At 43.7% G+C, this 24,481-nt stretch overlaps 1 protein-coding gene and 1 long non-coding RNA gene across 2 annotated transcripts; one reads left to right on the top strand and one right to left on the bottom strand.

The window, feature by feature from the left end:
• Positions 1-12,213: 12,213 nt before the first annotated feature.
• Positions 12,214-14,112, top strand: LOC138142931 (uncharacterized). Its single transcript, XR_011163563.1, has 2 exons — positions 12,214-12,736; positions 13,931-14,112. It is a non-coding gene; the product is annotated as an uncharacterized lncRNA (long non-coding RNA).
• Positions 12,593-22,902, bottom strand: ARHGDIA (Rho GDP dissociation inhibitor alpha). Its single transcript, XM_069064052.1, has 6 exons — positions 22,746-22,902; positions 15,350-15,567; positions 15,075-15,158; positions 14,727-14,803; positions 14,565-14,628; positions 12,593-14,132 (listed from the first exon to the last, which is right to left on the bottom strand). Exons 2-6 carry the CDS (start codon positions 15,537-15,539, stop codon positions 13,933-13,935), a joined length of 615 nt encoding a protein of 204 aa, XP_068920153.1. The 5' UTR covers positions 15,540-15,567; positions 22,746-22,902; the 3' UTR covers positions 12,593-13,932.
• Between the last annotated feature and the right edge of the window lie 1,579 nt (positions 22,903-24,481).

Below are 24,481 nucleotides of genomic sequence, written 5' to 3'. Positions count from 1 at the left end.
GTATGCTATTCTATTGTGAGAAAAAATATCTAATATTCTCTGTGCCTAAGGAGATAATAAGGTATACCAACGTATTGAAGGATTACACTAACACAGCCTAGATTCTATTTAGTGAAGAGGCTTGAATTTGAAAAGGCTTAGGAGGGAGGGGCGATGTAATGAGTTATATCACAACAGCGTATTAGCTCTATTCCATTGCCAGGCCAATGCTAAATCTAATGAGGTACATTTGTTTAAAATTTATTGAGCTACAGTTTAAATTTTAAAATATTGAGAATTTCTAATTTGACAGAAAACTGCGTTGAAAAGGCCTAAAAATGTTTAGGTAGCCATAAAAAGAATTGTATTTTCATTATTTGTTTCTTTATTCAAAATGAATGTGATCTGATAAATTGCTTTGATGATTTTGCCCTCTGTCTAATTCATAGTAACTAACACCAGAATGGTTTTAACAGTTATACAAAGATCAATTCTCCTTATATCACCTAGCACTGTTCTCTTCTACTCAGCTTGCCTATTTATCCACAATAAACTAAAACTGATCAAATTAATCTATAATATACAGAAACAATGTACAGTGTACAAATGTAACAAAAAATGTACAGAACAATGAATTCTGAAACACTTAATATACAACATTCATATGTAACATAACACTTTTCAAATCTTTTGTTCTCTATGTTTGTCCTTTGTTCTTAAAGAGACTCAAGACTGGTTCATCTTCCTAAAATTCTGAATATTCTACAGTAGAATTTTAGAGCCAAAAGGAAATGGACCATTTCATTCAAACCCCTCAAATTATTCCAGCATACTCATTATGAATAATTTCCCCCACTTCCATTTTAATCCGTTCACAAAGCCATTTTCTATCATAATTTTCTGTCAGAGAGAAACAGCTCTGGTTAAATCCATCTGGTCCAACCACCTCTTCATACATGATTTTTTTTTTCATTTAAAAAGACTTATTAGAATATATATATAAAAGCTTCAAGAATTTCAGTCAATAGATGTTACATTTAATATACAATTTAAATAGTTTTAAAAGCTAGTATATATAAAAAGCACTAACTCCCTCCTCACCTCTCTCCTATGTTTCCTTCAAGACTCATGGTAAGCACCATCTTCTACATAAAGCTTTTCCTCATATCTCTCTCCTCCCAGCTCTCAATAACCTCCCTTCAAAAATTACATTGTATTCATTTTGTATATATTCTGTATATATTTATTTATGCATATGTCATCTCTTCTGATAGAATGTAGGCTTCTTGAGGGTAGGGACTCATTTTTGTTTTCCCATTGTCTAGCAAGATGCCTGACCCATAGTAGAAGCTTAGCAAATGGTTGCAGATTAACTGACACTGACCCTCATCAGGGGTCCTCCAAACTACCTATGCTTTTTGCTTTCTCTGAGAAGAGATAGAGAATCATAAGCTTAGGAAAGGACCTCAGAGGTCATCTAATCCAACCTTCTCGTTTTACAGTTTATGAAACTGAGACCTAGACTCTAAGCGAAGTGACTTGCCCAGGGTCCTAGAGGCAGCAGATGGCAGAGTTGGGAGCTGCATAATTTCTTTCATGTTTTCCAGAAACAGATAGGATAAAGCTGTTTGATTGATCGTGACACAGAGCATATGTTCCACTTAGAAGCTCGCCAGACCTTTATTCATTCCCACATATAAACAGATCCGATGAGACAACCTGGATCAAAAATCCCGCCCTAACCTTCAAGCCCAGTGGTTCCCTCTGATCCTAAGATAGCTGCTACCAAACAGATTTGGCTTTGTCACCTGCTGTCATTTCCTTATTTCAGTACCAACCTTCTCCCTGCTTCTGAAGGATAAATTTAAGAAGAAAGGCTAGCCCATTCAAGACTCAGTTCAGCTGCTATCTTCTGCAAGAGGCCTTTCTAAGTCTCTCTCCCCTCCTCCAAGTTTCTAGTACCTTCTCCTCTAAGGATACCGCCCACCTACTCTGTATGTATCTATTGATAAGTAAAAGCACAGAGTATGTACCCATTTCTATATTATATAAATTGCTAGCATTTTGCTTTAATGACTGCAAAACATTTTACATGTAATCCCATTTGATTCTCACAATAGCCCTCATTTTATAAATAAGGAAATCGAGACTGAGGTTAAGGCAGGAGTCACATAGCTAGTAAGTACCCGAGGCAGGTTTGAATTCAGGTGTTTCAGACTTCAAGTCCAACACTATCTGTTGCCTTATAACACATATTGTCCCTACATGTAGAATGTAAGCTTTGAGTCATGATAAGCACTTTTTTTTTCTTTCTTTGTAGCTTAGTATTTAATTGATAGTTAGCAAGTTAGGTCTCTAGGGAAACCAAGTGAGTGGCAGGTTATAGCAGGTGACTGTTTGCTTAGCCCTGAGAGGTGATGAGGGCATAGCATGTACTTCTCTAAATTCTGGATAAGCGCCCAGGAGGGACTCACCCAGAAATTAAGCAACCAGTTAATAGAGACAGGATTTCTGTGGGTCTCCAAGAAGGCAGCTATTGGGTTTAGAAGAAGGTGCTAGAAGTCAATAATAAATATAAAAAAAAAATCTGGTTTTAAATGCAGCAATTTCCCCTGCCTACTGCATCAGCATAAAATTTAACCACTTTTCTAAACGGTCTAGACCACACAAAACTCTAAAAGTTTCACAACCCACAAAAGGAGCTAAAGAATCCAGTATTCTCCAGAGCCATAGAGAGATGGTTTTAGGGAAGAATTCTTGCTAGGTAAGAAATTATTGAATTGAAAAGAAAACCTTAACTTTAGGAGGATTTTCTCAGTGGAGAATGGGTTCCCAGGACCAGAGAGTAGTTAGCTAGCCAAACTTATCACATTCAGAATCCCCATCACAAACAAAGGGAAGGTAGTATCAAAAGAGCCCTGGACTTGGAGTCAGCAGAGTGCCAGTGTTGCCTCCAACATTTACTAGCTCAATGACTAGGGACAAATCATTTCCCCTCTCTGAGCCTCAGGTTCCTCATCTGTAAAATGGGCATAATAATGTAGTTCCTACCTCCTAGGATTAAATGTAATAAATTATGTAAAGCAGTTTGCAAAATTAAAGCACTGTATAAATATCTGCCTGTTGTTAGCATCAGGAAGCAGTTGGTAAATCTTGTGGGCATATAGATTTTAGAGTTTAAAAAAAGTTTACTCCCTAAATCCAATTCCCTCATTTTACAACTGATGAAACAGGCCCAGAGAGGTGCTAAATCATAGATTTAGGGATAGAGGTGGAGCTTAGTGGTTATCTAACCCCATCATTTTACTGATGAGGATATTGATGCCCAATAAGGTTAAGTGACTTATTCGGAGTCACATGGATAGGAAATAACAGGCAGTTTGAATTCAAGTCTCCTGATTCCAAACTGGAGCTCTCTCCACCTTGCCATGTGGCTGAGGGATGTCAGCATTGGTCCAGGCAAGGCTTACCTTGGAAACTGAATGGAAATGATGTATCTCTTTTCTATGCATTTAACAAAATCACTGATGCAAAAAGAATACCCAATAAATAAAATGTTCTAGGCATCCACAGGAATGCTAGCAGAGGGAACCTAAAGAGCTGAATGGTCCTGATGTCCCCTAGAATTCCTCACATCCTTTCTGCTTCCCCTCCTTCACAGATAATAAACAACCACCAAGAGTGCCAGGACCCTGAGATATGCCAAAGAAAGAGTTAACACTCTCCCTGCCACAAATAAAAGGGTAGAGAGCATGACTCCTTCGTCATCCTAATATCAGTTAATGTATGACTATGCTGAGGGCCCCACCTGTTTTGTTGATTCGATTAAGTTTGCAATGCTAGTTGTAGGAATTCTTTCAGCAGGTCACTGAGTATTTGTACTAAAGCCAATGGAACACCCTGCATGTAACAGTTTTCCTCAGATAATACAATATAAAAGAACACATTCATTAAGCATCTACTATGTGCAGTCTACTGTACTAGGCCCTAGGGGAGACAGGAAGTTTAAAAATGACAAATCTCTGTTCAGTTCAATTTATCCAACTCAATATTTAGAATCATAGATTTAAAGGTTATCTAGAACATTAGTGTTAAATAGAAAAAGAGCCTAAGAAAATCACAAATTAACATTATCTGTGTTGGATTGCATTTTTTATTTTCCCAATGATATTTTAATCTGGTTGGGAATTTTGCCACTGCTTGAAGCCCTCTTGCTACCTCTGATCTAGAACAGTCCCTGTTTTTTTACAGATAAAGTCCAGAGAAAGAAAATGACTATGACCTAAAGTCACAATTTACTAGTATCAGGATTTGAACATTGTCTCCAAATCCACCATTTGGAAAGAATGTTCTTTCCACTATGCCAGGCTACCTTTCATGTATCTATTATGTGCAAGGCATTTACTAATGAACTAGACAGTAATGAAACAGATGAAGTTTGGAACAGAAGCAGCAGTGCCTACCATATTTGAAAACAAATAGCCTAGCTATTACTAAAGCAGCCTTGTAAAATTTCCATTAGTCAGGCCACTGGTTGATTAATTGATAATTTGTTGCATTAATTTGAGAACATATGATTCATTTTTGGTTTTGTGTCTATATGGATGTGTGTATATAGACACATGCACATGCATGAATATATAGTCAATTCTCATTTGCCATAGTTGTTTTCTTTTGCTGTCTTTTCTTTTTCTTTTTTTGGAGTCAAAATTGGGGTTAAGCAACTTGCCTAGGGTCACATAGCTAGTAAGTATTTGAGGCTGGATTTGGGCTCAAATCCTCCTGATTTTAGGGCCAGTACTCTATCCACTGTGCCACCACCTAACTGCCCCTGCCATAGTTATTTTCTGTAAAATCTCCATGAACACTGAGTTAGCAAATATTAAACCACTGTCCTAGGAGAAATACAGCATCAGATTCCTGTAAGCCTCCAGTTGGCTACATTTCCTTCAGCACTTTCTAGAGTTATCTCATACAGATCAGAAAATTTCCACCACCTTTTCCTGGATGTACCATTTTGTTGATTCATTAACACTGAGCTCACAGCCCACAGCATTCTAACTCATACCTGGAAGAAAGCATATCACTAGATAGCACTTCAGCACTACACTTGGGAGCCATTTTAAACAAAAGAATCACCAACAAAAGCACAAAAATATGGAAAACATACCGCTAAATAGACTGCAAAAAGGACACTTATTTACAGTACAAGAGCTGAAACAAGAAGGCAGAGTATTGCCTAATTCAACCTTAGCTGAAAATGTGGGCGTCTGATGACTCAGATTTTTTGCCTTTCTGAGAATGCCTGCAAATGACTGAGAAAGTGTTTCAAGTATTGATTTTGGGGTTACAAATTTTAACAAGTAATAAGCAAATTCGATAATACAAATAATGAGGATTGACTATATTTGATTTTTGTCATTGCATCCCCTGTGTCTGGTATGGTGCCTGACATGAAGTATTGAGTAAGTGAAGATAATAGCATCTACTTTCTCCAAATTACCTCTGAATTATTGTTTGTATGTTTGTGTATATGTGTTTATGTGTATATATAGCATGTATGAGCTTTGAAGAAAACTAGGAATACTAAGGAGCAGCATGGAGGAGGGAGTTGTCACTGCTCTTACAGACTGTCTCTTGATAAGAGTCTGTCCCTGCTGATGTTCGGTCCCCAATCATTTCTGGTGCAAATCTCCCCCAGTCCTGGGAACCAATCAGGAGGTGCTGCCACCCCAGCAAGGGGCATATCCTTCACTAGGTGGCCAGAGCAACATCCAGTTATGCAGAGTTGCTCCAATCTAGCAAGTCAGGTACTCCCTTGATCACATCTGCTCTACAGCCCTATTGGATCTACTTGCACAACATTTCTCATGTCTGCCCCCTTCTCTTCACTCACTTGACTACAATCACCTTTTGTTGGAGTGTTGTAAAAGGACATGAAAGTGGGAGATGAAGTTCTATGTCTGAGGAACTGAAAGAGGGTCAATCTGCACACACCATATGTGAAGGGGAATAATGTATAATAAGGCTGGAAAGGTAGATTGGAGCTGGGTTATAAAAGACTTCAAGTGCTGAACAGAGAAATTGGTATTAGATCTTAATCAGGGGAACAACAGGGAGGCAACAGAAATATAACTTTGGCAAGTGGCATTAGAACTAAAAGGGTGTATATGTAGTCCCTGCCCTTAAGGAGTTTGCAGTCTACCAAATGATGGAGAGTACTGTTAGGGGTAGACACTGTGTGTCTATGTCAGTATCACCCACACCCCTCAGTTCCCAGCAATGCCTTATAGGTAATTCAATTCAACAGCATTTATTAAGTTCCTGCTGTGTGCCAGGCACTGTGCTAGGTGCTGAGGACAGAAAGACCAAAAGAAAAAAAAAGTCCCTGCCCTCAAGAAGCTTACATTCTAGACAGTGTGTGCACAGATAAGTAAATACAAAATATGTACCAACCCATTTCACTGGGGGGAGTGAATACTAACAATTGTGGGAAAGTCAATTATCCCAGCATCCGAGCTGAACCTTGGAGGGAATTATTAGCTACTGATTCTAGACTCACTGATGAAGAGGGAGAATAATCCAGGAATAGGGACGGAGATAGATGGTAGGTCATAGACATAGTACAGAGCTTTTCCTGGAGCTTGAGTGAAGTGACACTTTGAAATCATTCTAGAAAAATAAGAGCTAACACCTGCAAAGTGCTTTAAAATTTGCAAAGCACTTAACACATTCTCATTTGATCCTCACAACTCACCGAGGTAGGTGCTATTATTATGCCATTTTTACAGATAAGAAAACTGAAGCTCAGGGTAAGTGACTTACTTAGGGTCACACAGCTAGTAAGTATCTGAACTCTGCCTGATTCCATGTTCTGTACTTTATTCACAATACAGCGCTACCTCCTGCCATAGATTGCACCTAGATTGATGGCCAAGTTGGAGCTAGATTGTGAAGGGCTTTGACTGTCCAACAGAGGACTTTTCATTTTATTATAGAGATATTAGGGAGCAACTGAAGCTTCCACAGGACAGCATTGTGATTAGACCTGTGCTTTTTAAGACTGTCCATTTGGCAGCTATGTGGATTGTGTTGAGGAGAGACTGAAGGCAGAGAGCCCAGTTAGGTGGCTATTGCAACACCCCAGCAAAAGGTGATTGAGGTCAAGTGAGTGAAGAGAAGGGGGCAGGCATGGAGAAATGTTGTGCAGGTAGATCCAACAAGGCTGTAGAAAGGCTGTAGATCAGATGTGATCAAAGGAGTACCTAATTTGCTAAATTAAAGCAACTCTGGATGATGCTCTGGCCACCTGGTGAAGGATATGCCCCTTGCTGGGGTGGCAGCACCTCCTCATTGGTTCCCAGGACTGGGGGAGATTTGCACCAGAAATGATTGGGGACCGAACATCAGCAGGGACAGACTCTTATCAAGAGACAGTAAGAAGAACAGTGACAACATACTTGTCCTCCCAGGCTCTTCTCTCCTGGGACGCTTCATGAACTTTCTGTCTCTCAGACTCCAAGCAAAAGTAGGAGAGGGGGAAGGGTGGAGAGGGTGGTTTCTCCCCACCCCAACCCCTAGTGGCAATGGCAGCAATAACTAAATCTAGACTTGTCTGCCTGAGCCTGTGCCCCTCCCTGGCTGCCTTCTTGTGCCCTTTTCTATTTTTTTCCCCGGGCATAAATCAAAACTATTGATCCTAAGAAAGGAACATTTCCAAGTCTTGGCAGCTAGTTTGTAAATCCAAAAGTTTTCTAGAGTTCCTGAGGCAGATGCTGAGAGCCCACCTGGAGCTGATTTCCACCATGACTTTTGGGGAAGAGCACCATTGCCGAGAAAACCAAGAAAGTGAAGCCTAGCTTGCCAGGAGTTCTGGGCCCAGTGATGTGCTCAAGCAGTATGAGTCCAAGGTATGGATGTGCATGCCAAATATCTGTCCAATTGTTCCACTTCTTGTCAGTATAATGAGTGCAATATGCTATTTGAAATGCGTGGATCTATATATGTTAATGCATGCTGAGAGTCTTTAAGAATTTTCTGCGGTGGAAGGTATAAGCAGCTGTCTTTTGCCGATACGCACCTTGTACACTGAGCACCTTTTTTAGGAGGCACCTTGTTAGCCACACATTGGGGAGCTCATGGATTTTCCAGCAGTTTTACCCCACTTAGGGTGAGAGCCAGAGAAAGAAAGAAAAGCCTGGACCATGTTTATGCCTTTCTTATGCCTAGCACAATGCCTGATGCGTAGAATGCACTTAATAAATATATATTGACTTACTTATTGAGGTCCCTGAATAAATCTAGGTTTAGGTCAGGGTGGGGAATTTACAGCCTTGAGGCCAAGTGCAAGTTCAACCCTTTGACTGAATTCAAACAGCACAGAACAAATTCCCTTATTAAGGATTTGTTCTATAAAACTTGGACTCAGCGAAAAGGCCACATGCAGCCTTGAGGCCACAGGTTAGCCACCCCTGGCTAGGAGAACAGAGAACTGAGCCTCTGGTGTGTTGGGGGTGGGGGTGGGGAGGTTAAGAGAGGGCACTAATTAGTTGTTTGATGAACAATTGTTTTCAAATCTACACAAGTAAGGTACTAGGTAGAATGTAATAGGGGCAAAGAAAAGACCCAGACAAAATGTTCTAACAAAATCTTGGGAGAGAGATTACTTTTGTCTGGGTGGGTCAGGGAAAGCTTCATGGAGGATAGGGTGAATTCCTCTGATGGTCACAGTGAACAGCAGCAGTTATTCCATTGTAGATGGTCAAGAATATAGGCCATGGGATTTTAGGATAAGACTTAGGGACTACAGATTTATTTTTATGGGCCCAGTGCAACATTTCAACTCATGCCATTGTTGTTGGTTAGTCATGTCCGACCCCTCGAGAGCCCATTTAGGGTTTTCTTGGCAAAGATACTGGAGTGGTTTGCCATTTCCTTCTCCAATTCATTTTACAGATGAGGAAATTGAGACAAGGCTAAAGTGACTTGCCCAGGGTCACACAACTAGTGTAAGTCTGAAGCTGGATTTGAATTCATGAGTCTTCCAGACTCCAGGAGCAGCACTCTAAGCACTATGGTGCCACCTAGCTGCCCAATTCATGCCATTGGGCACTACCCAGATTCAAAAGCAGCCCCGGGGAATTTGATACTTGCACTGCAGGTTTCTTTGGGGTGTGGCTAGGAAAGCACTTTCCAGCCCTTAAGGGCTACATAAGTGGGAGGTTTCAATCATGTTAATCCAAGTTGCAGGCATTTTATACTTGGAGTATTTAGAATAGTTAGCTCCAAGTGTCATTTTCATCCTGCCACTCCTCTGATCCAGAACCTCTAGTGTTCCCCTATTACTTGTCAAACCCAAACTTTTCTTCAGCCTGAACTTCAAGGACCTACACCAACTGCTCCTTCAACCCAGCCCCGGGTCATTTATTACTCCTGAACACACACACACATACACACACCCTCTCCCGCTCCACCCAAAAGCTTCCGGTGTCTATGTGGCAAGTCACTTGACCTCTCTGGCTATCAATTTCCTCACCTGTCAAATGAGGGCATTGAACTAAAGGAATGTCAGATGCCTTGCAATTCTTAAATCTTTTGACTTGTTCATTTCTCCATTTTCATACTCACATTCCTTTTTACTCAAAACACCTTGCTGAAAAATACACATTTTCCTTTAAAACACAATCTAGAACTCAGGATTTCTAAGAAACCTTCCCTCATTAAATTCATCATTCCTCTATTATGGAACCTCCAGCAAAATATCAATATTGATTTTAATTTATTTTTTGCTTTTTTTGGAGGGCAATTGGGGTTAAGTGACTTGCCCAAAGTCACACGGCTAGTTTTTGTGTTAAGTGTCTGAGGTCAGATTTGAACTCAGGTCCTCCTGACTCCAGGGCCAGTACTCTATTCACTGTGCCACCTAGCTGCCCCTGATATTGCTTTTTTAAATACTATTAAGCTATTAAAGCTTAAAAGCTGTGCTGAAACTTTTGGGACGCCCTATGAAACTTTTCACATTTGTCCTATCTTCCCAATGAGGTTTCACTTTCTACAAGAAATAGGGATGGTGTATTGGTATTTGGGGGGTTTTGCATAGTATTCTACAGTGGGCTAAATCTTGACTAAAACTTGGTTACTTTTATTTAGTCTGGTGGCAGTTGCCTGGGAAAGGCATTCATTCTCCTGTGGTCAGACAGGCAGCCCAGTAAAGTGGATAGAAGGTTGCACTGGGAAGACCAAGACTTGAAGCCTGCCTCAGACACTTATTAGCTGTGTGAACAGGGGCAAGTCAACTTCTCTGGGCCTTGGGACAGCTAGGTGGTGCAGTGAATAGAGCACTGGACCTGGAGTCAGGAGGACCTGAGTTTAAATCCAACCTTAGACACTTTACACACTAGCTGTGTGACCTTGGGCAAGTCACAACCCCAATTGCCTTGCCTCCCCCCTTCAGAAAACAAAAAAACTCTTTGCACCTCCTCTGCTAAATAGGAATAACAGCCCCTACTTTCTCCAAATTGTGTATATACATCTGTCGTGTGTAGACACAGTTTGCAGGTTATCTTCCCCACTAGTCTGGGAGTTCCCTGAGGACAGGCACTAGTTTTACCTTTCTTTGTACCCGAAGTACCTGGCTGGCTCATAGTAGATACTTGATAAATGCTGGTTGATTGACTAGTTTTCAGTTGTTGTGAGGATCAAATAAGAAATATATATGTTAGAGGACCATAGATTTAAAGCTAGAAGAGACCTTTGAGACCTAATTCAACCCATTCCTTTTTTTTTTTTTTTGGTGAGGCAATTGGGGTTAAATTACTTACCCAAGATCACACAGGTAGTGTTATGTCAGAGATTGGATTTGAACTCAGATCCTCCAGATGCCAGGGTCAGTACTCTAATCCACCGGGCCACTTGGCTGCTCCAACCCATTCCTATTAGAGAAACTGAGGCCTAGAAAGATCGTCACTTACCTATTTCTGTCAAGACACCACCATCCTGCCAGTTCCCTAGGTTTCTGACCTCAGCATTATACTCTTTTCCCACTCTTCCATACCCCAAATATTCAATCTTCAAATCTTGCCATTTTTACCTCATCATCTGTCTCTCTGCTTACACCCTCATCATTTATCTAGATTTCAACAGCCTTCAAATCTGCTAACACTGTGCTCCCAAAGTGATTTTCCTTCAAGCCAAGAACTGTCACTTCCCTACTCCAATGGCTCCCTATTCCTTTTGAGATAAAATATGAATTCCTGTGCTTGAATTGTGCTCTTCACAAATGGGCTCTTAACCTCTTTCTAACTTCATTACAAAATACCCCCCCCTCACACAATCTATGATCTAGAGCTAACAGGACATCATTCCCTATCCCATCTCTGTGCCGTTGTACTGACTTACCCTCCTCCCACACCTTTCTCAGAGAATCCGCACTCCTCGAGGTACAGCCTAAGGACCATTTTTCCCTATGAAGCCTTTCCTGGTCTCCCCAAATGCATACTTTCCTAAACTACCTCATATTTGACTGCTTTGCATTCATTTATTCTTTAAACCCTGTATATAATTATGAGCTTGTCTTTATTTGAACATAAGCACCATTTTTTTTTTTTTACATAATTGCGTCCCAGTATCTGGTGTAATAGGCATTTAAAGCAGAATTGGGTCTTGGGCCCAAGTTCTGATTTCAAATTCAGAACTCTAACCTTACTACCTCAGTGTATTTTGTGTACTCTACATGTATAAGAGCCATTATTATGGGTTGGTTCTTTGAGATGGGGAGTGAAGCACACAGGGCACAGGAATTACTAGTTACGCCAGTCTTAAAAGCAACATAAGATGTTAAAGCTGGAAGAGCCTTAGTGATCCTCTAATCCAATTCTTTCATCTTATAGTAATTTACTTACACGTCTCCCCAGCATGACCATAACAACTGCCTTGTTTTACTTGAACCCCATTGTGATTAGTAGTTTGTACACATTGGCCTTCCACCAGTATCATGAAGCTGACTGAAGGATGGGCAGCATGCCAACCCCAAGCTAGTTCCTTGAGGCCCAGGCTACAGATCTGGGCTTTGTCATATGCTGAAAGGTTTCCAGTTCCCCTAGTCCAGGGACCCACTTTTCCCTTTTAGCTAACAGCTGTTCCTGAGCATGGAACAGCTACATCCCTGTACTTTCTGTGTAACAAAGGGAAGTTGATAACCTTGACTGACAACAAGCAGCAGTAAAGACTTTCCCTCCCTTCCTTCCCCCCCCCCAATAGATTGCTTTGGGACAACTGAGCAGTTGACCAGAATGAGTAGGTTGGTGGCCTGTAGCGTGGATTCTAGAACTGGTGTGGGGCAATGTGGACCATGAAGAAAAGGTCAGCTGGATGAGCTGCACTGCCCCTTTTTGTGAACCTGGTCCAGGAAAGACTCCAATATAATATGGGTGGAGATTTGTTGCTTTAAGTCACCACAGAATAGGGAAGGGGAAAACATTGTGTGGGGTACCCAGGAAGGCCCAGGCCTTTATTTTCTGATGTCTTTTTTTGTCTTCTCCCTACACAGAGGAAGCCTGTGTCACTGACTGAAATCCTAACCCCTCCCCACTGACACAGGAAAAAGCAAGTACAATTGTCTACATTGAGAGTTTATTTCCCCAATCTGAAAAGGAGAAGTAGCCAGGTGATTCCAAACCTGTTACCGAGGGCCTCCAGAGTTTGTGACACTAAACCAAAAGACTGGCAGCATCAAAGTGGGGGAGAGAAAGGAAGGGAGGCACAGGAGACACAACTCCCAATCTGTGTGCGCTTGGTCCCATGTCTGTCTTGGCTAGGCCTTATAGGGTAAGGGTGGGCCCTGCCTGGGGATGGTGGCCCTGGATCCCAAGGGAGAAAGAGAGGCCAGCTGAGCAGGGCCCCAGGTCGGCACAAATCAAGGCAATACATAACTGACAGGCCAGGCACAAGATTCCAAGGCAGGGGCTGAGAGCTCAATCCAGGGACAAGTAAGGCTCAACCATTGGCTTTGTCCTTCAGGGGTCTTTGTTCAAATAGGCCTTAGAGACTCCCCAGGTCTCCAGGGAGTGGAAAACCCCCAGCTTTCTGGAGTGTGGGGGTGGGGCATGGAAAGAAGGAACAGGTTAGAGATTTGGCAGTTTGGCTCTCACCAGTTGGGATCAGTTCCTGGAACCCTGGTCTGGGAGAGAGAGTAGGGCTAAGACCCACCCTGGACAAGCTAGGGAGAAGGGGCAGCAGCACAGACAGACAATGCAAGTCGCTGTAATTAGCGAGGGTGGAGGGAAGGTGGGGCTAGGGAACCACATGCTCATGCAGACACAGGGGAGCCAGAGGTTAGTGATTGGGGGAGTGCTTCTCCCCACATAGCACACGTTCCACATGTTAAGGCATCATGGTTACATGGTTACAAATAGCAATGAATGAACTGACAGGCCCTAGATGGCCACACAGAGGGGGCAGGAGAATGGCCAAAGGTCTCTTCACTACCCAGATTCTGTGGTGCACCACCCCCCCTCCAAGGGGAAACAAGACATGATTGGTGGGGTTGCAGCAGCTGAGGGAAGAGAATTTAAATTCCTGTTGAAGCCCAGAACAGACCCTCTTCCCTTTGGCCCAAGGGAAGAATTGGGACTTGAAGGAAGTTTAGGCCTTGGCTGAAGCCCCCACCTCCAAGCAAGATACTGGGCTGAAGCAGCAACAGGAAAAACAACGATTTCCACCTAGGAGGTGGAAAGGGGGCCCAAAAAGACAAAAATGGGATCCCCCATCCAGAGGAGAAAGACCAGGGGTGTGAGAAGACAGTCAGGTGAGGGTGGGGACTCCCCTGTCAGCACTTTGGTATGGGATTAGGGATTGAGAAGGAAAGTAGGATGGGGTAAGGGGGTTCAGGGTCAGGGTAGGTTCTCCTGTGGCCACTGTCTGGGGATGCCTCCCTCCCTCCCTCGGGCCAGAGGTTCAGTCCTTCCACTCCTTTTTAATGGTGAGGTTCCACTCCCAGGAGAGATGATCCGTCTTGTCATCATCTGTGAAGCGAGACTTGATGTTGTAGCTGCCTCGTGCCAGCATGCCCTTCGGAGCCTCCTCCACAGGGGTCAGGAACTCATATTCTTCTGCTCGAGGCCCATAACTTCCCACCATGTAGTCAGTTTTGTCAACTGCAGAAAGATATGAAGTCATGCTATAAATCCTACTTCTGGGCCTCCTTTTTTTTATCCTCAATTTAGAAATCTGTGAATATGCTAGAAGACAGGGTTTGGCAATATGTGGTATGATTTTTAGTAGCAAAGTAGCTGGCTTTGTGAAACACATGTATGTGGGGGGGAGGGAAAGGGCAAAGGGAATAGGAAAAGTTTATTCTCTCTACACTTTGGAAATTAGATCTCCTAGGAAAGAAATCCTTCATCATACCTATCTGCAGGCTCTTGTGGGAAAAAAACAAATACTGCTACTAGCCCGGACACTCCTACCTCTTCTTTAAGGCAGACAGAATACTGACACAACCCTTGCAGAGCCTCTAGTCCTCTGCTCCAGGCTATCTGTGGGGTTTAGTCCCCTAGGCTTAAGACACATCCCATTCCCACACTCACTCTTGACGCCTTTTCTGTAAGTGTGCTGGATGTACTTCATGCCTGATACAATCTCCCTATTCACCTGCAGGGGAACAAAGCCATGAAAGTTATTCTGGGCCTTACACATGGAACCTGCCCAGATTCCCCATCTGGAAGCCTTCCCCAGACTCTTAACCTTACCTGGAAGGAGATTTTTATCCGGTACTCCACACCCTCCTTCAGCACGAATGACTGTTTCTTGAAGCTCTCTAGGTCACCTGTTTGGGGAGAACAACCGGTGATTATGAATTCCCTTCCTCCATCCCCCATCCCCACACCATGCACTCTATTCCCAACAATCTCTCAGCCTCTGCCCTACAATGCTCCAATACTCAGCCCACTTCATTCACAACTCTAGAACCAGTCTTTCTCTGGCTGCATTTTCAGCCAGCCACCATCAGAGGGCACCAGGACAGAAGATAAGAGAAGGTTAAAAGTTGTGTCAAGGGTACCTTCTCACAGTCCTCAGGTCCCCCAACTTGTACTCACCAGTCAGATCTAACTCCAACGGACCAGGTGCAGTGCTGCACACCAGTGTCAAGCGTGTCACAATGACATTAGGAGTATTGGGATCTAAAGGCATGGAGAGAAAAGTGGGTTGGTTAGTACCTTGCCATCCCTAGGCAAGTTCCCCTAGAGATGCCAGGCAGAGGACACAGGGCAGTTTGCACTGTACCTGTCAGGATCTACCCAACACTTCATAGAGACTGCCCTCAACAAGCACTCCCCAAACCCTTCCTGGAGGCCTGCAAAGTGGCTCCTACCAGCAGAAACAGTCACACTGCCCAACAGGGCCTCTTTATACTTCCGTAGGCTCTCATCATCTTTGTCCAGCTCCTGGATCTCCTGGATGCTCTTCTGTGCTGGAGGCTTATAGTTGACAGAGTGTTCATCCTCCTCGTTCTCAGCTGCAATCTGAGCCAGCTGCTCTGCCGTAGGTTCTTGTTCTGCCATGCTCACCACCTGACTGGGCTTTGCAAACCTGTAGAAGAGGGGAGAGGTTCAGCAGCATAGCCTCAAGATAATGCCAGGGAAAAAAGAAAGAGAATGAGGGGGTGGAAAATAGGTAAGGGAGCAGGGAGGGGGTGGGTGGGAGGAAGAGAGAGGGAGAAGGAGGGAGAAAGAGAGAGAAAGAGAAAGCTCCCCCACCCCTTCTGCACCCACTAATCCTGGAGTCAACACGAGGCAATCTGCACAGGAAAGTTACAGAACCACCCACTGTAGTCCCCAGTTGTGATCTTGTGAGGACTGACAGGGAAGACTTGACTTCTGCACTCTGAGGTCCAATTCCTTCCTTAAAGCAGGGGAATCATGAAATAACTCCACTGCAGAGCATGCTCCCTTCCCTGGACAACAGTCAATGCAGCAATCACTGGCAGGTACCATAGCCGCCAATGTACACGAGAAAATTTGGGGTAAGTGCTTTGAAAACAGCAGGCACTTAAAAATGGTCATTACATGAATTCCTGAGAAGTCCCTGGAAACTATCCAATCCCGCACTCCCCTTGATTCTATACAACACTCCATCATATACTGATGTAACACAGGCTACATAAAAGCCTATTTCAGTGCCTACAGTGCATAGTACAGAAAGGAGCTTTTCCCAAGTATCAGGCTCTTGCTCAAGAGACCTCAAGTTTGATGACATATCCACCATGACAACCTCTCCTATTAAACCAAGCTCACTTCAGACCTCCTTCCCAGAAAAAGAGTTGGCAAAGACAGGTTCCCAAGCCTGAACCTTAGTCTTTCAAAGATAAAGCAGGAGAGATTGTCTCTCCTCTTAGCCAAACCTGTCCTTATACTCAGGGACCCCATCAAATCCAGCCCTGCCTCACTTTGTCCTGGCTCACAACACATGCTAGATACAAGTCTTCAAGAGCTACATGCTGACATGGAGGAACAAGGACGTTGCATATACAGATGAAGAAGACAGCAAAGAACCCTCTCTTCTGTTTCTCCTCAAAGGTAGCTTCTTCAGCACCATCCTCTGTACTGCATCTACCCACCACCTCATAAAGATTTCCTGCAGCACATCTATTACTTCTGAAGGTGCCATGCTTAGGCACTGTCCCCAGATAGTCAGTTCATTAGGATCAACAGTGACAAAGGCTGCCAAGAGGTCAAGAAGTATAAGAATTGAGAAAAGTTCATTAGATTTGGCAATTAAGAGATTAGAGGTAATTTTGGAGAGAGTAGTTTCAGCTGAATGATAAAGTCAAAGGCCAGACTTACAGAGAATGAAGAAAAGTGTGAGTAAGGGAAGTGGAGAAATCTACTATAGATGGCTTTCTCAAGTTGTTTAGTCAAGAAAGGGAGAAAAGCTATAGGACAATAGTTAATAGGGATAGACAGATCAAGTTAGGGTTATTTGAAGATGGAGAGATGTGGGCATGTTTGTAGTCAGCAAAAAAGCAATTAGTAAATAGGGAGAGACTTAAGTGAAAGAATGGGAACCAAATGGGGGCAAACCCCCATAGGAGAAAGATGGAATAAAACCACTTGTGTTTTTAGAGGGGTCAGTCTTCATTTGAGACAAGGGTGAAGGAGAAGATGGTAGTGGAAGGATCTGAGTGATATGACATGAGGAGGAGAGAAAAGAGAGTTCTTGTTAAATGGACTCAAATTATTTCAGCTAAATATGGAGCAAAGTTCTCAACTAAGAGGGTAGGGGAAGGGGCAGCCATGGGACGTCTGAAGAGGAGTAAAAATGTTAGAATAATTCACTCTGGTGAGTGGGCTAGTTAAATAATTTAGAGAAGGTCTGAGTGGAGAGTAAAGGGATAGTGCAGTGAAGTCAGCAACCTTTTACACTCTCCAACACTAGTCCTGGTCCCAGAGGAGCCCAGGTATAAAGGAAATATGGGTTTCTTAGACCCTGGACAGTCAGTCATTTCCAGGCCTAATCCCTAACATCAAAATCCTCCCTCTGCTGAAGAGCTAGGGCCCCAGGCTTGTCTAGACCCCTAAAGCTTATCTGAAAGGTGATTAAAACTGGGAGGGATTGGAACCCACTGGGTCTTGCCAGAATGCTTCACATTACTACTCACAGCTCAAAACACTTTTCAACCTGTTCTACTTTTTCTCCTATTTACTTCTTCTTGACCTCTCTGTAGTTTCTGACACTCCAATCACCCCATTCTCCTGGAAGGCCCACATCTCCAGGTTTTCTTGATATTCCTCTCCTAGGTTTCCTACTGAGGCTTTTAGGTCTAATTTGCTGAATCTTTACTGAGGTGACACCCCCAAAGTCTGTCCTGGACTTTCTTCTCTGCCCCCTTTACAGTATCTCACAAACTCCCAAGGATTAATTATCATCGCTTATGCAGATGATCCTCAGGACCATATATTTAACTCTTAACCTCTCTCTTGACCTCTGGGCTCATATTACCAACTCATATTATCAATATCTCAAACTGCATGTCCTTTAAGCAATCACAAACAATTTGTCCAAAAGATAACTTATTTTCTTACCCAGCCCACCACCAAACCATTCCCTTTTACTAACATCAGCACCACCCTCCTTCTCAGTCACCCAGAAGCAAAACAAAGGTATCATCCTTCACTCTTCACAGCCAATTTTGTGCCTAGTCTGGTTATCTGTATCTTGAGGCCATCTCTCATATACATCTGACCCAGCCACCACACTGGCTCACACCCTGACTGCCATAGCTTCTGGTTGGTCTCCTTGTCTTATCTCCTCCAACTCCAGTTCCTCTTCTACTAAAATGCAAACATGATTTTCCTAAAAGAGCAGTTCTGACCATGTCAGCCTCTATCCACCCTATTCAATAAACTTCACCAACTCCCTCTTACCTTCAGGATCAAATATGAAATCTTCTATTTGGCTTTCCAATCCTGGCCCTTCCCTACCTTTCCAGTCTTCTTCCATCTTCCCCCCCCTCCCTCTCCAGCATTCTATAATCCAGTGACACTGGCCTTCTGGCTGTTTCTCCCCAGTGACCTTTGTCTCTTGATTCCATGCCTTCTCACTGGCTGTCTCCCATTCCTGGAATTTTCTGTCTTCTCACCTCTACCTCCTGGCTTCCTGGGCTTTTGTTCAAGACTAAGCTCAAATCTCACCTCAGAGTGAAGAGAAAGCAGAGTCAAGGAAACAATATATATATATATATATATATATATAATTATTACAATGTTGCAAAATCACAATGAACATGCATAGCTCCAAAGAAAAAAAAATGAGACCTCAGCATTCTCCTGTATAGATGTGGGAAGTCTATATATGGAACACTGTGCATATTTTTATACTTTTTGGATGTATTTATTGATCAATAGTGCTGATTTTTCTCCCTTTTTTTTAGTCTTTAAAAATATTGTTATACTGAATGACTCTCTGACGGGGAGAAATACTGGGTAAAATCATGATGAAGATATCACTAAAAACTGTTTTAAAATTCCACATTGAGCCAAGAGATCTTCCTGGGTCTTCTCCACCACTAGTGTCTTCCCTGTGAGATTACCTTCCAGTTACACTGTAACTATCTTACAGATACATTTTTTATGTTGTATTATTTATAATATGAACTCCCTGTTTTTTCTTTCTTTGCATCCTCAATGCTTAGCCCACTTAATGGCACATGGTAAATGTTTAATAAATGGCTGGTTTGATTTCCCACCTACAAAATTGCTCCTTCTCAGTTTCTTCAATATTTACATCCTACTTCCCAACTGCAAATTTACTGCCCCACCCCGGGTGGTTTGGGGCTCTCTTCTTTAAGTCAGTAATTCTTAACCTTTCTTGTGTTACAGTCCCCTTGGGCCATCAGGTGAAACCTAATTACTCCTCAGAATATTAATATACAAAATTACAAAGGAAACCAATTACAATGAAACACAGGTATCAAAGTATCTTTTTAAATAACACAACATGGATCCCAAGTTAAGAACTTTTGTTTTTTTTCTCGGTGATATCCTCCACTTCAATAATATTAATTCAATTATCTCTAAGAAGAAGAATCTCTGATTTCCATATTAAGCCCTATTTAATCTCCTGAGCTCCTGTGCTACATTAGATATTTCTAACTGGATGTCCTGTAGGCAACATGACTAAAACAGAACTCATTAGCTTTCCTCTAAATTAATTCCTCTTCCTCATTCTCCTATTACTATTGATTGAGGGTACTACCATCTTAAGAGTCATCCTAAATTCTTCCCTCACCTCCTATAAACCTAAAATCCAAATAACTGCCAAGTCGTGATGATTCTAACAGCTCCCAGATCCATACTCTTCTCTCCACACACAATGATCCATCAAACTAGTTCAAGCTTTCACTACCTCTTGCCTGGACTATTAAAAGTTTTCTGTTTACCTTTCACAACCTGGCCATACCATATCTTTTTAGCCTTGTAAGACATTATACTTTCTTGAACTTTGAGATCCAACCAAACTGTCCTTTTTCTCTGTTGCTCATAAGTGACACTTCCATCTCCCATATTCAGCATACCTTGTTTGCACTGGTTGTTGCCCATACTTGGAATGCAATCCCTCCTCATCTCCAACTCAAAAAACCTATTTCTTTGAGACACAGCTCAAATACCACCTTTTCCATGGAAGCTTTCCATGCCTCAACTACCAGGTATCTGGGTTCTCTAGACCATAACCACCTTATGAGGAGGCATTATTTCACTTATTTTATTTGCATTCCAGTGCCTGGTACATAACAGGGAATTACAGAATGCTTGCTGATTAACTGAATAACCACTTAATTGGTCTCCTTGCCTCCAGTCTCTTTGCTCTGATTGTAGAGCCAAAAACATGCTAAATGGATATTCTTAAAGTAGAACCTGCCCCAGTCTCTTCCCCTATTCAAGAAGGTCCAGGGGCTCCCTACTTTCACTAGAATAAAACTGAACATTCCTATGTATGGGGATTTAAAGCCCTTTACAATCTGGCTTCACATCTTTCTAGACTTATCACACATTACTTCCCTTAAAACAGTCTATGGTCCAAGCCAAACTGGTTTGCTATTTATTATTCCCTGTACACACAACTTTCCAATTCTTGCCTCAATGCTTTGGCACATGCTTGGTGGATCCTCTCTTAGAATATCTCTCTCCCTTCCAAGCCCTTCTTCAAGAGGCCTTTCATACCACCCTTACCTTATTCAAAGTGATTCAGTATAGACTTTTATGTGCATATCTGGTTTCCCCTGACTGAACCTTTAGTTCCTCCTCAGGGGCAGAAGTTTCCTTTTTTCTTTGTAACATCAGTATCCAGCAGTGTGAGGCACATGGCAGTTGTTTAATAAATGCTTATGGATTTAAAATTTCTCCTTGCTCTTCCATCCCAATCACTCAAATAGTATCACCATGAAACCACTTAAAATCCATTCATGTTGTATTTGGGTTTGCAGAAATCACACCAAAGTAATATAAGACATGAATCTTATGTGAAATCAGGAGCCCAAATAGGGTCAGATCCTAGGTGATCATCACCCTAAGTCTGAGATCTGGGAAGAGAATGAGGTTCCTAGAATAACCCCAGGGTTCAGGGCCCAAACCATTTCAAGGACCCATAACTATTTCCCTAAACACTCATTAAATTAAGCAATCACAGAACTGTGGCTCAGGAATGGGAAAAGGACAAATTTTAAGCAGTTCCCAACATCCCTGGAAGCACAAATTTAGGGCCAAAGATCAAAGCAATCAATCCGCCCTGAAATAATTTAATATTAAAAATTCAACCTGTAGTCCATTTCCTTAGAAACAGTGGGTATAATATAAACAGTAAGTATTTAGGGTCATAAAGTATTAAAGCAGAAAAGGACCAAAGAAACTATCTAATCCAAAGGTCCTTAACCTGGGATAGGGGGAGGGGGCATGAATTTGGGTGGAGGCAAAAAAATTCACATCTTTATTTTCACTAACTTAAATTTAGCATCCTTCCATGAATGTATGCAAGAAACCACTCTTCTGGGAAGGAGTCCCTAGGTTTTGCCAGATTGCCAAGGGGGGGGTCATGAAATAAACAAAAAAAGTTAAGAAAGCCTAGATCTAGTCGAGCTACCTCTTTTTAAAAAATGAGGAAACAGAGGGCCAAGACTCTTTCCAATTAGTCAATAAACATTTAAGGGCCCATTTCATAGTAGTAGTTTGGCACAGTGTTAAGCGCCAGCTATACAAAGGAAAGGGGAAAGGCAGTCCCTGCCCCTCCAGGAGCTCACAGTATAAATAAAGACTCTTTGACATCTAATGTTTTTTTTTCCTCGAATTACAACATACTGTGCAGCATTCTCACTAAGATGCTATTACTGTGTGGGTGGCTCCAAGAAAAGGGGAATTTTTTTTTTATTTAAAGACCAAATTGGGGTGCAGAAAGGAAAGAAAAACTGAATTCTAAACATGGTCCAAAGGCCAAGTCTCCACTGCCTCCAGGGTCACTTCCTCTTTGGTTTATGCCCCCACCCCCACCCCCGGGCTCCTCCAGCTCCCTCCATTCCAAGGACTGTCAATCTCCGAAGGCCGCCTCGCCCCACTTGCTTCCTGACAGGAACCGGGGCTTGCTCCTCTGTGCCTGGACCTCCCTGTCCCTACCTCTGGCTGTCCCCTCTCTCCTCTCCACGTGGGCGCGGCTCACCTTGGACGCCATCTGTGCCTCTGACCAGCTCCTGGCTCTTTCTGCCTGCCTGGGCTTCATCTCTGCCTCTTCCCTCTAAAGGGCTCTGCCGGAAGGGATGTGCTGAGGAAGGGGCGGGGATGGGTGGGCAGTTTCCCCCTCCCGTAGTCCCCAACCTTGCTAGGGGGCCAGCAGGAAGCCCCGAGCAGCTGTCACCTCCCCCGTTCCCCGGCGGCTGCGCTGCCCCTCCCGCGGCCTCCGCTCGGGCGGATGCCCCCAGTCCCTGCGAGGAGAAGAGCGCCTTCTCCGCCGCCGCCTTCCAGCAGGGATGGGGAAAGAGTTCCCCGAGGACCCCCTTCCCAGACCCCAGGCCCCGGGCGGAAACGTCGCGCCCAGGCCGGGGGCGGCAGGAACAAAGGCAGCAGCAGTGGCTGCAGCGGCCGCGGCTCCACCCTGACGTCCCTCCCATCCAGCCGGTGGCGGCGGTTCTCCCTTCCTTGTCCCGCCCTCCCGGGGAGGTCTGGAAGAGCTGCGGCGACTCCGGGATGGAGGGTGGAATCCCCGGAGTCCGGTCACTCACTCACCGATGGATTTGATGCGTCCGCCGCCTTTCGCGAACCCTCCCGCACTATCGACGAACCGAGTCAGCCGGCTCCACCCCGCCCGCGCGCCCCCACCAGTCGCTTCCGGGGTCACGCGACTTCCGCTCGCCAGCCTCTAGGCGTAGCGAGCGAGCGGGAGGGCGGCCTGGGCCTGCGCGAGCGCCCACGCCACTTCTCCCTTCCCTGCCTCCACCCCTACCCCACCCCTATCCCCACCCCCACTCCCCCATTAGGCTGCGGCGGGAGGAGAAGAAGGAGGCCTTCCTTAGCCTCCGCCCACTCACCCACCTACCCACGGGCAGGGAGGGGGAAGGGAAGATGCTGAGGCGGGAGATGACCGTAGAGAAGGGAGGAAAGAGAATAGTCTTTGCCCGGCCATGTTGCTGAAGGCGGCGGTGACTGAGACTTCTGAAGCATTCTCAGTTGGCCCCAGTTTGGGGGTGTCCGTGCGTGACCGGTAGGGTTCCCGGGTACCGGGCCTGAGGCCCTCGCTATTCCCAGAGAACAGCCCTTGGGGTGCATCTGGACAGCTGGAGGTCCAGACTCCCTTCCCTGTATCCATGGAAATCAGAGGATGCCCCAGAGCCTAGCCAGGCATTTGACGCCCGCCAGCTGGGGGGTGTGGAAGGGTAGAACTAGCGAGGCGTCTGCGTATCAGGCACCCCGGACAGAGGCTAGAGACAAAGGTTTTGCTCGCCTTTCACTCCCCTACCTTTCCGTGAATTTGGGCAAGTCGCTTAAGTTAGCTTAAGCAGCCTTATTTAATAATAATAATAATAATAGCATTTGTAGAGCTCTTTAATAATAATGACAGCTAGCGTTTATCTCCCAAAAGTTTGCAGAGCACTTCACATTTATCACATTGGCTTCTCACATACTGTGAGGTAGCTGCTATTAGTATCCGCATTTTACACAAGAGGAAATGGACTGAGTGAGCTCTAAGTGATTTGCCCAAAGTCACAACTAGTAAATTTCTGAGCCGGGATTTGAATTCTAGTCTCTTCTTCCTGACTTCTGCCCTGCCCATTTCATCACCTAGCTTATCTATCAATAGCTTATCTATCAATAGCTGATGGATCATTTTATGTAGCAAATATTTAATAAGCTCCCTGCTTTGTGTACAGAGCCATTCAGAGAACTAACAGCCTAGTTAGGAAGGCGTTGGTTCACGTTCTGCCCCGAGACGAAGTGACAACCTCTCAGTACTATCAGGGAACTGTAAGACAAAAAGTTACAGACTAGTTATCTGCATTGCATGGATGAAATTTCCATACTAGAATTCTCCACAGTGTTGAAACCAGAGATCTAGACAAAAAGTTCAGGAGACTAGATAGGCACTTGATAAGATAGAAAGTTAAAATAAACTACAAGGAGCTTTCAGTTACAGTAGGGGAGTTGCACAAGTACACTAATATCTATAGTAAATTAGAAGTGCATAGGAGGAGGGATACTAAATCATGTTTGATCTTTGAATCTGAAGGTCAGAGTTATAAGTCTTAAAGATGCTAGGCTTCTAGGAGCTGTGACTGTGGCTGTCCCCTTCTCCACCCTGGAACCCATCTAAATAGATACCTCAGGTTACCAGGTGATTTCCACTTAGCTGTAGAGATGTTCCACACTGTGTTTAAGCACCCAAATGACCCCACTAGGGTTTCTCCACAAGGCTAAATAATAAGATGACAGGTACATTTAGGATAGCATAATGCCTGATACAGTAA

This window comes from Petaurus breviceps, unplaced genomic scaffold, assembly GCF_028583685.1.
Source record: "Petaurus breviceps papuanus isolate PSGF00001 unplaced genomic scaffold, PetGlider_PUasm1.0 90617, whole genome shotgun sequence".
Taxonomy (NCBI): Eukaryota; Metazoa; Chordata; class Mammalia; order Diprotodontia; family Petauridae; genus Petaurus; species Petaurus breviceps.
This window is presented reverse-complemented; position numbering and strand designations above follow the sequence as displayed.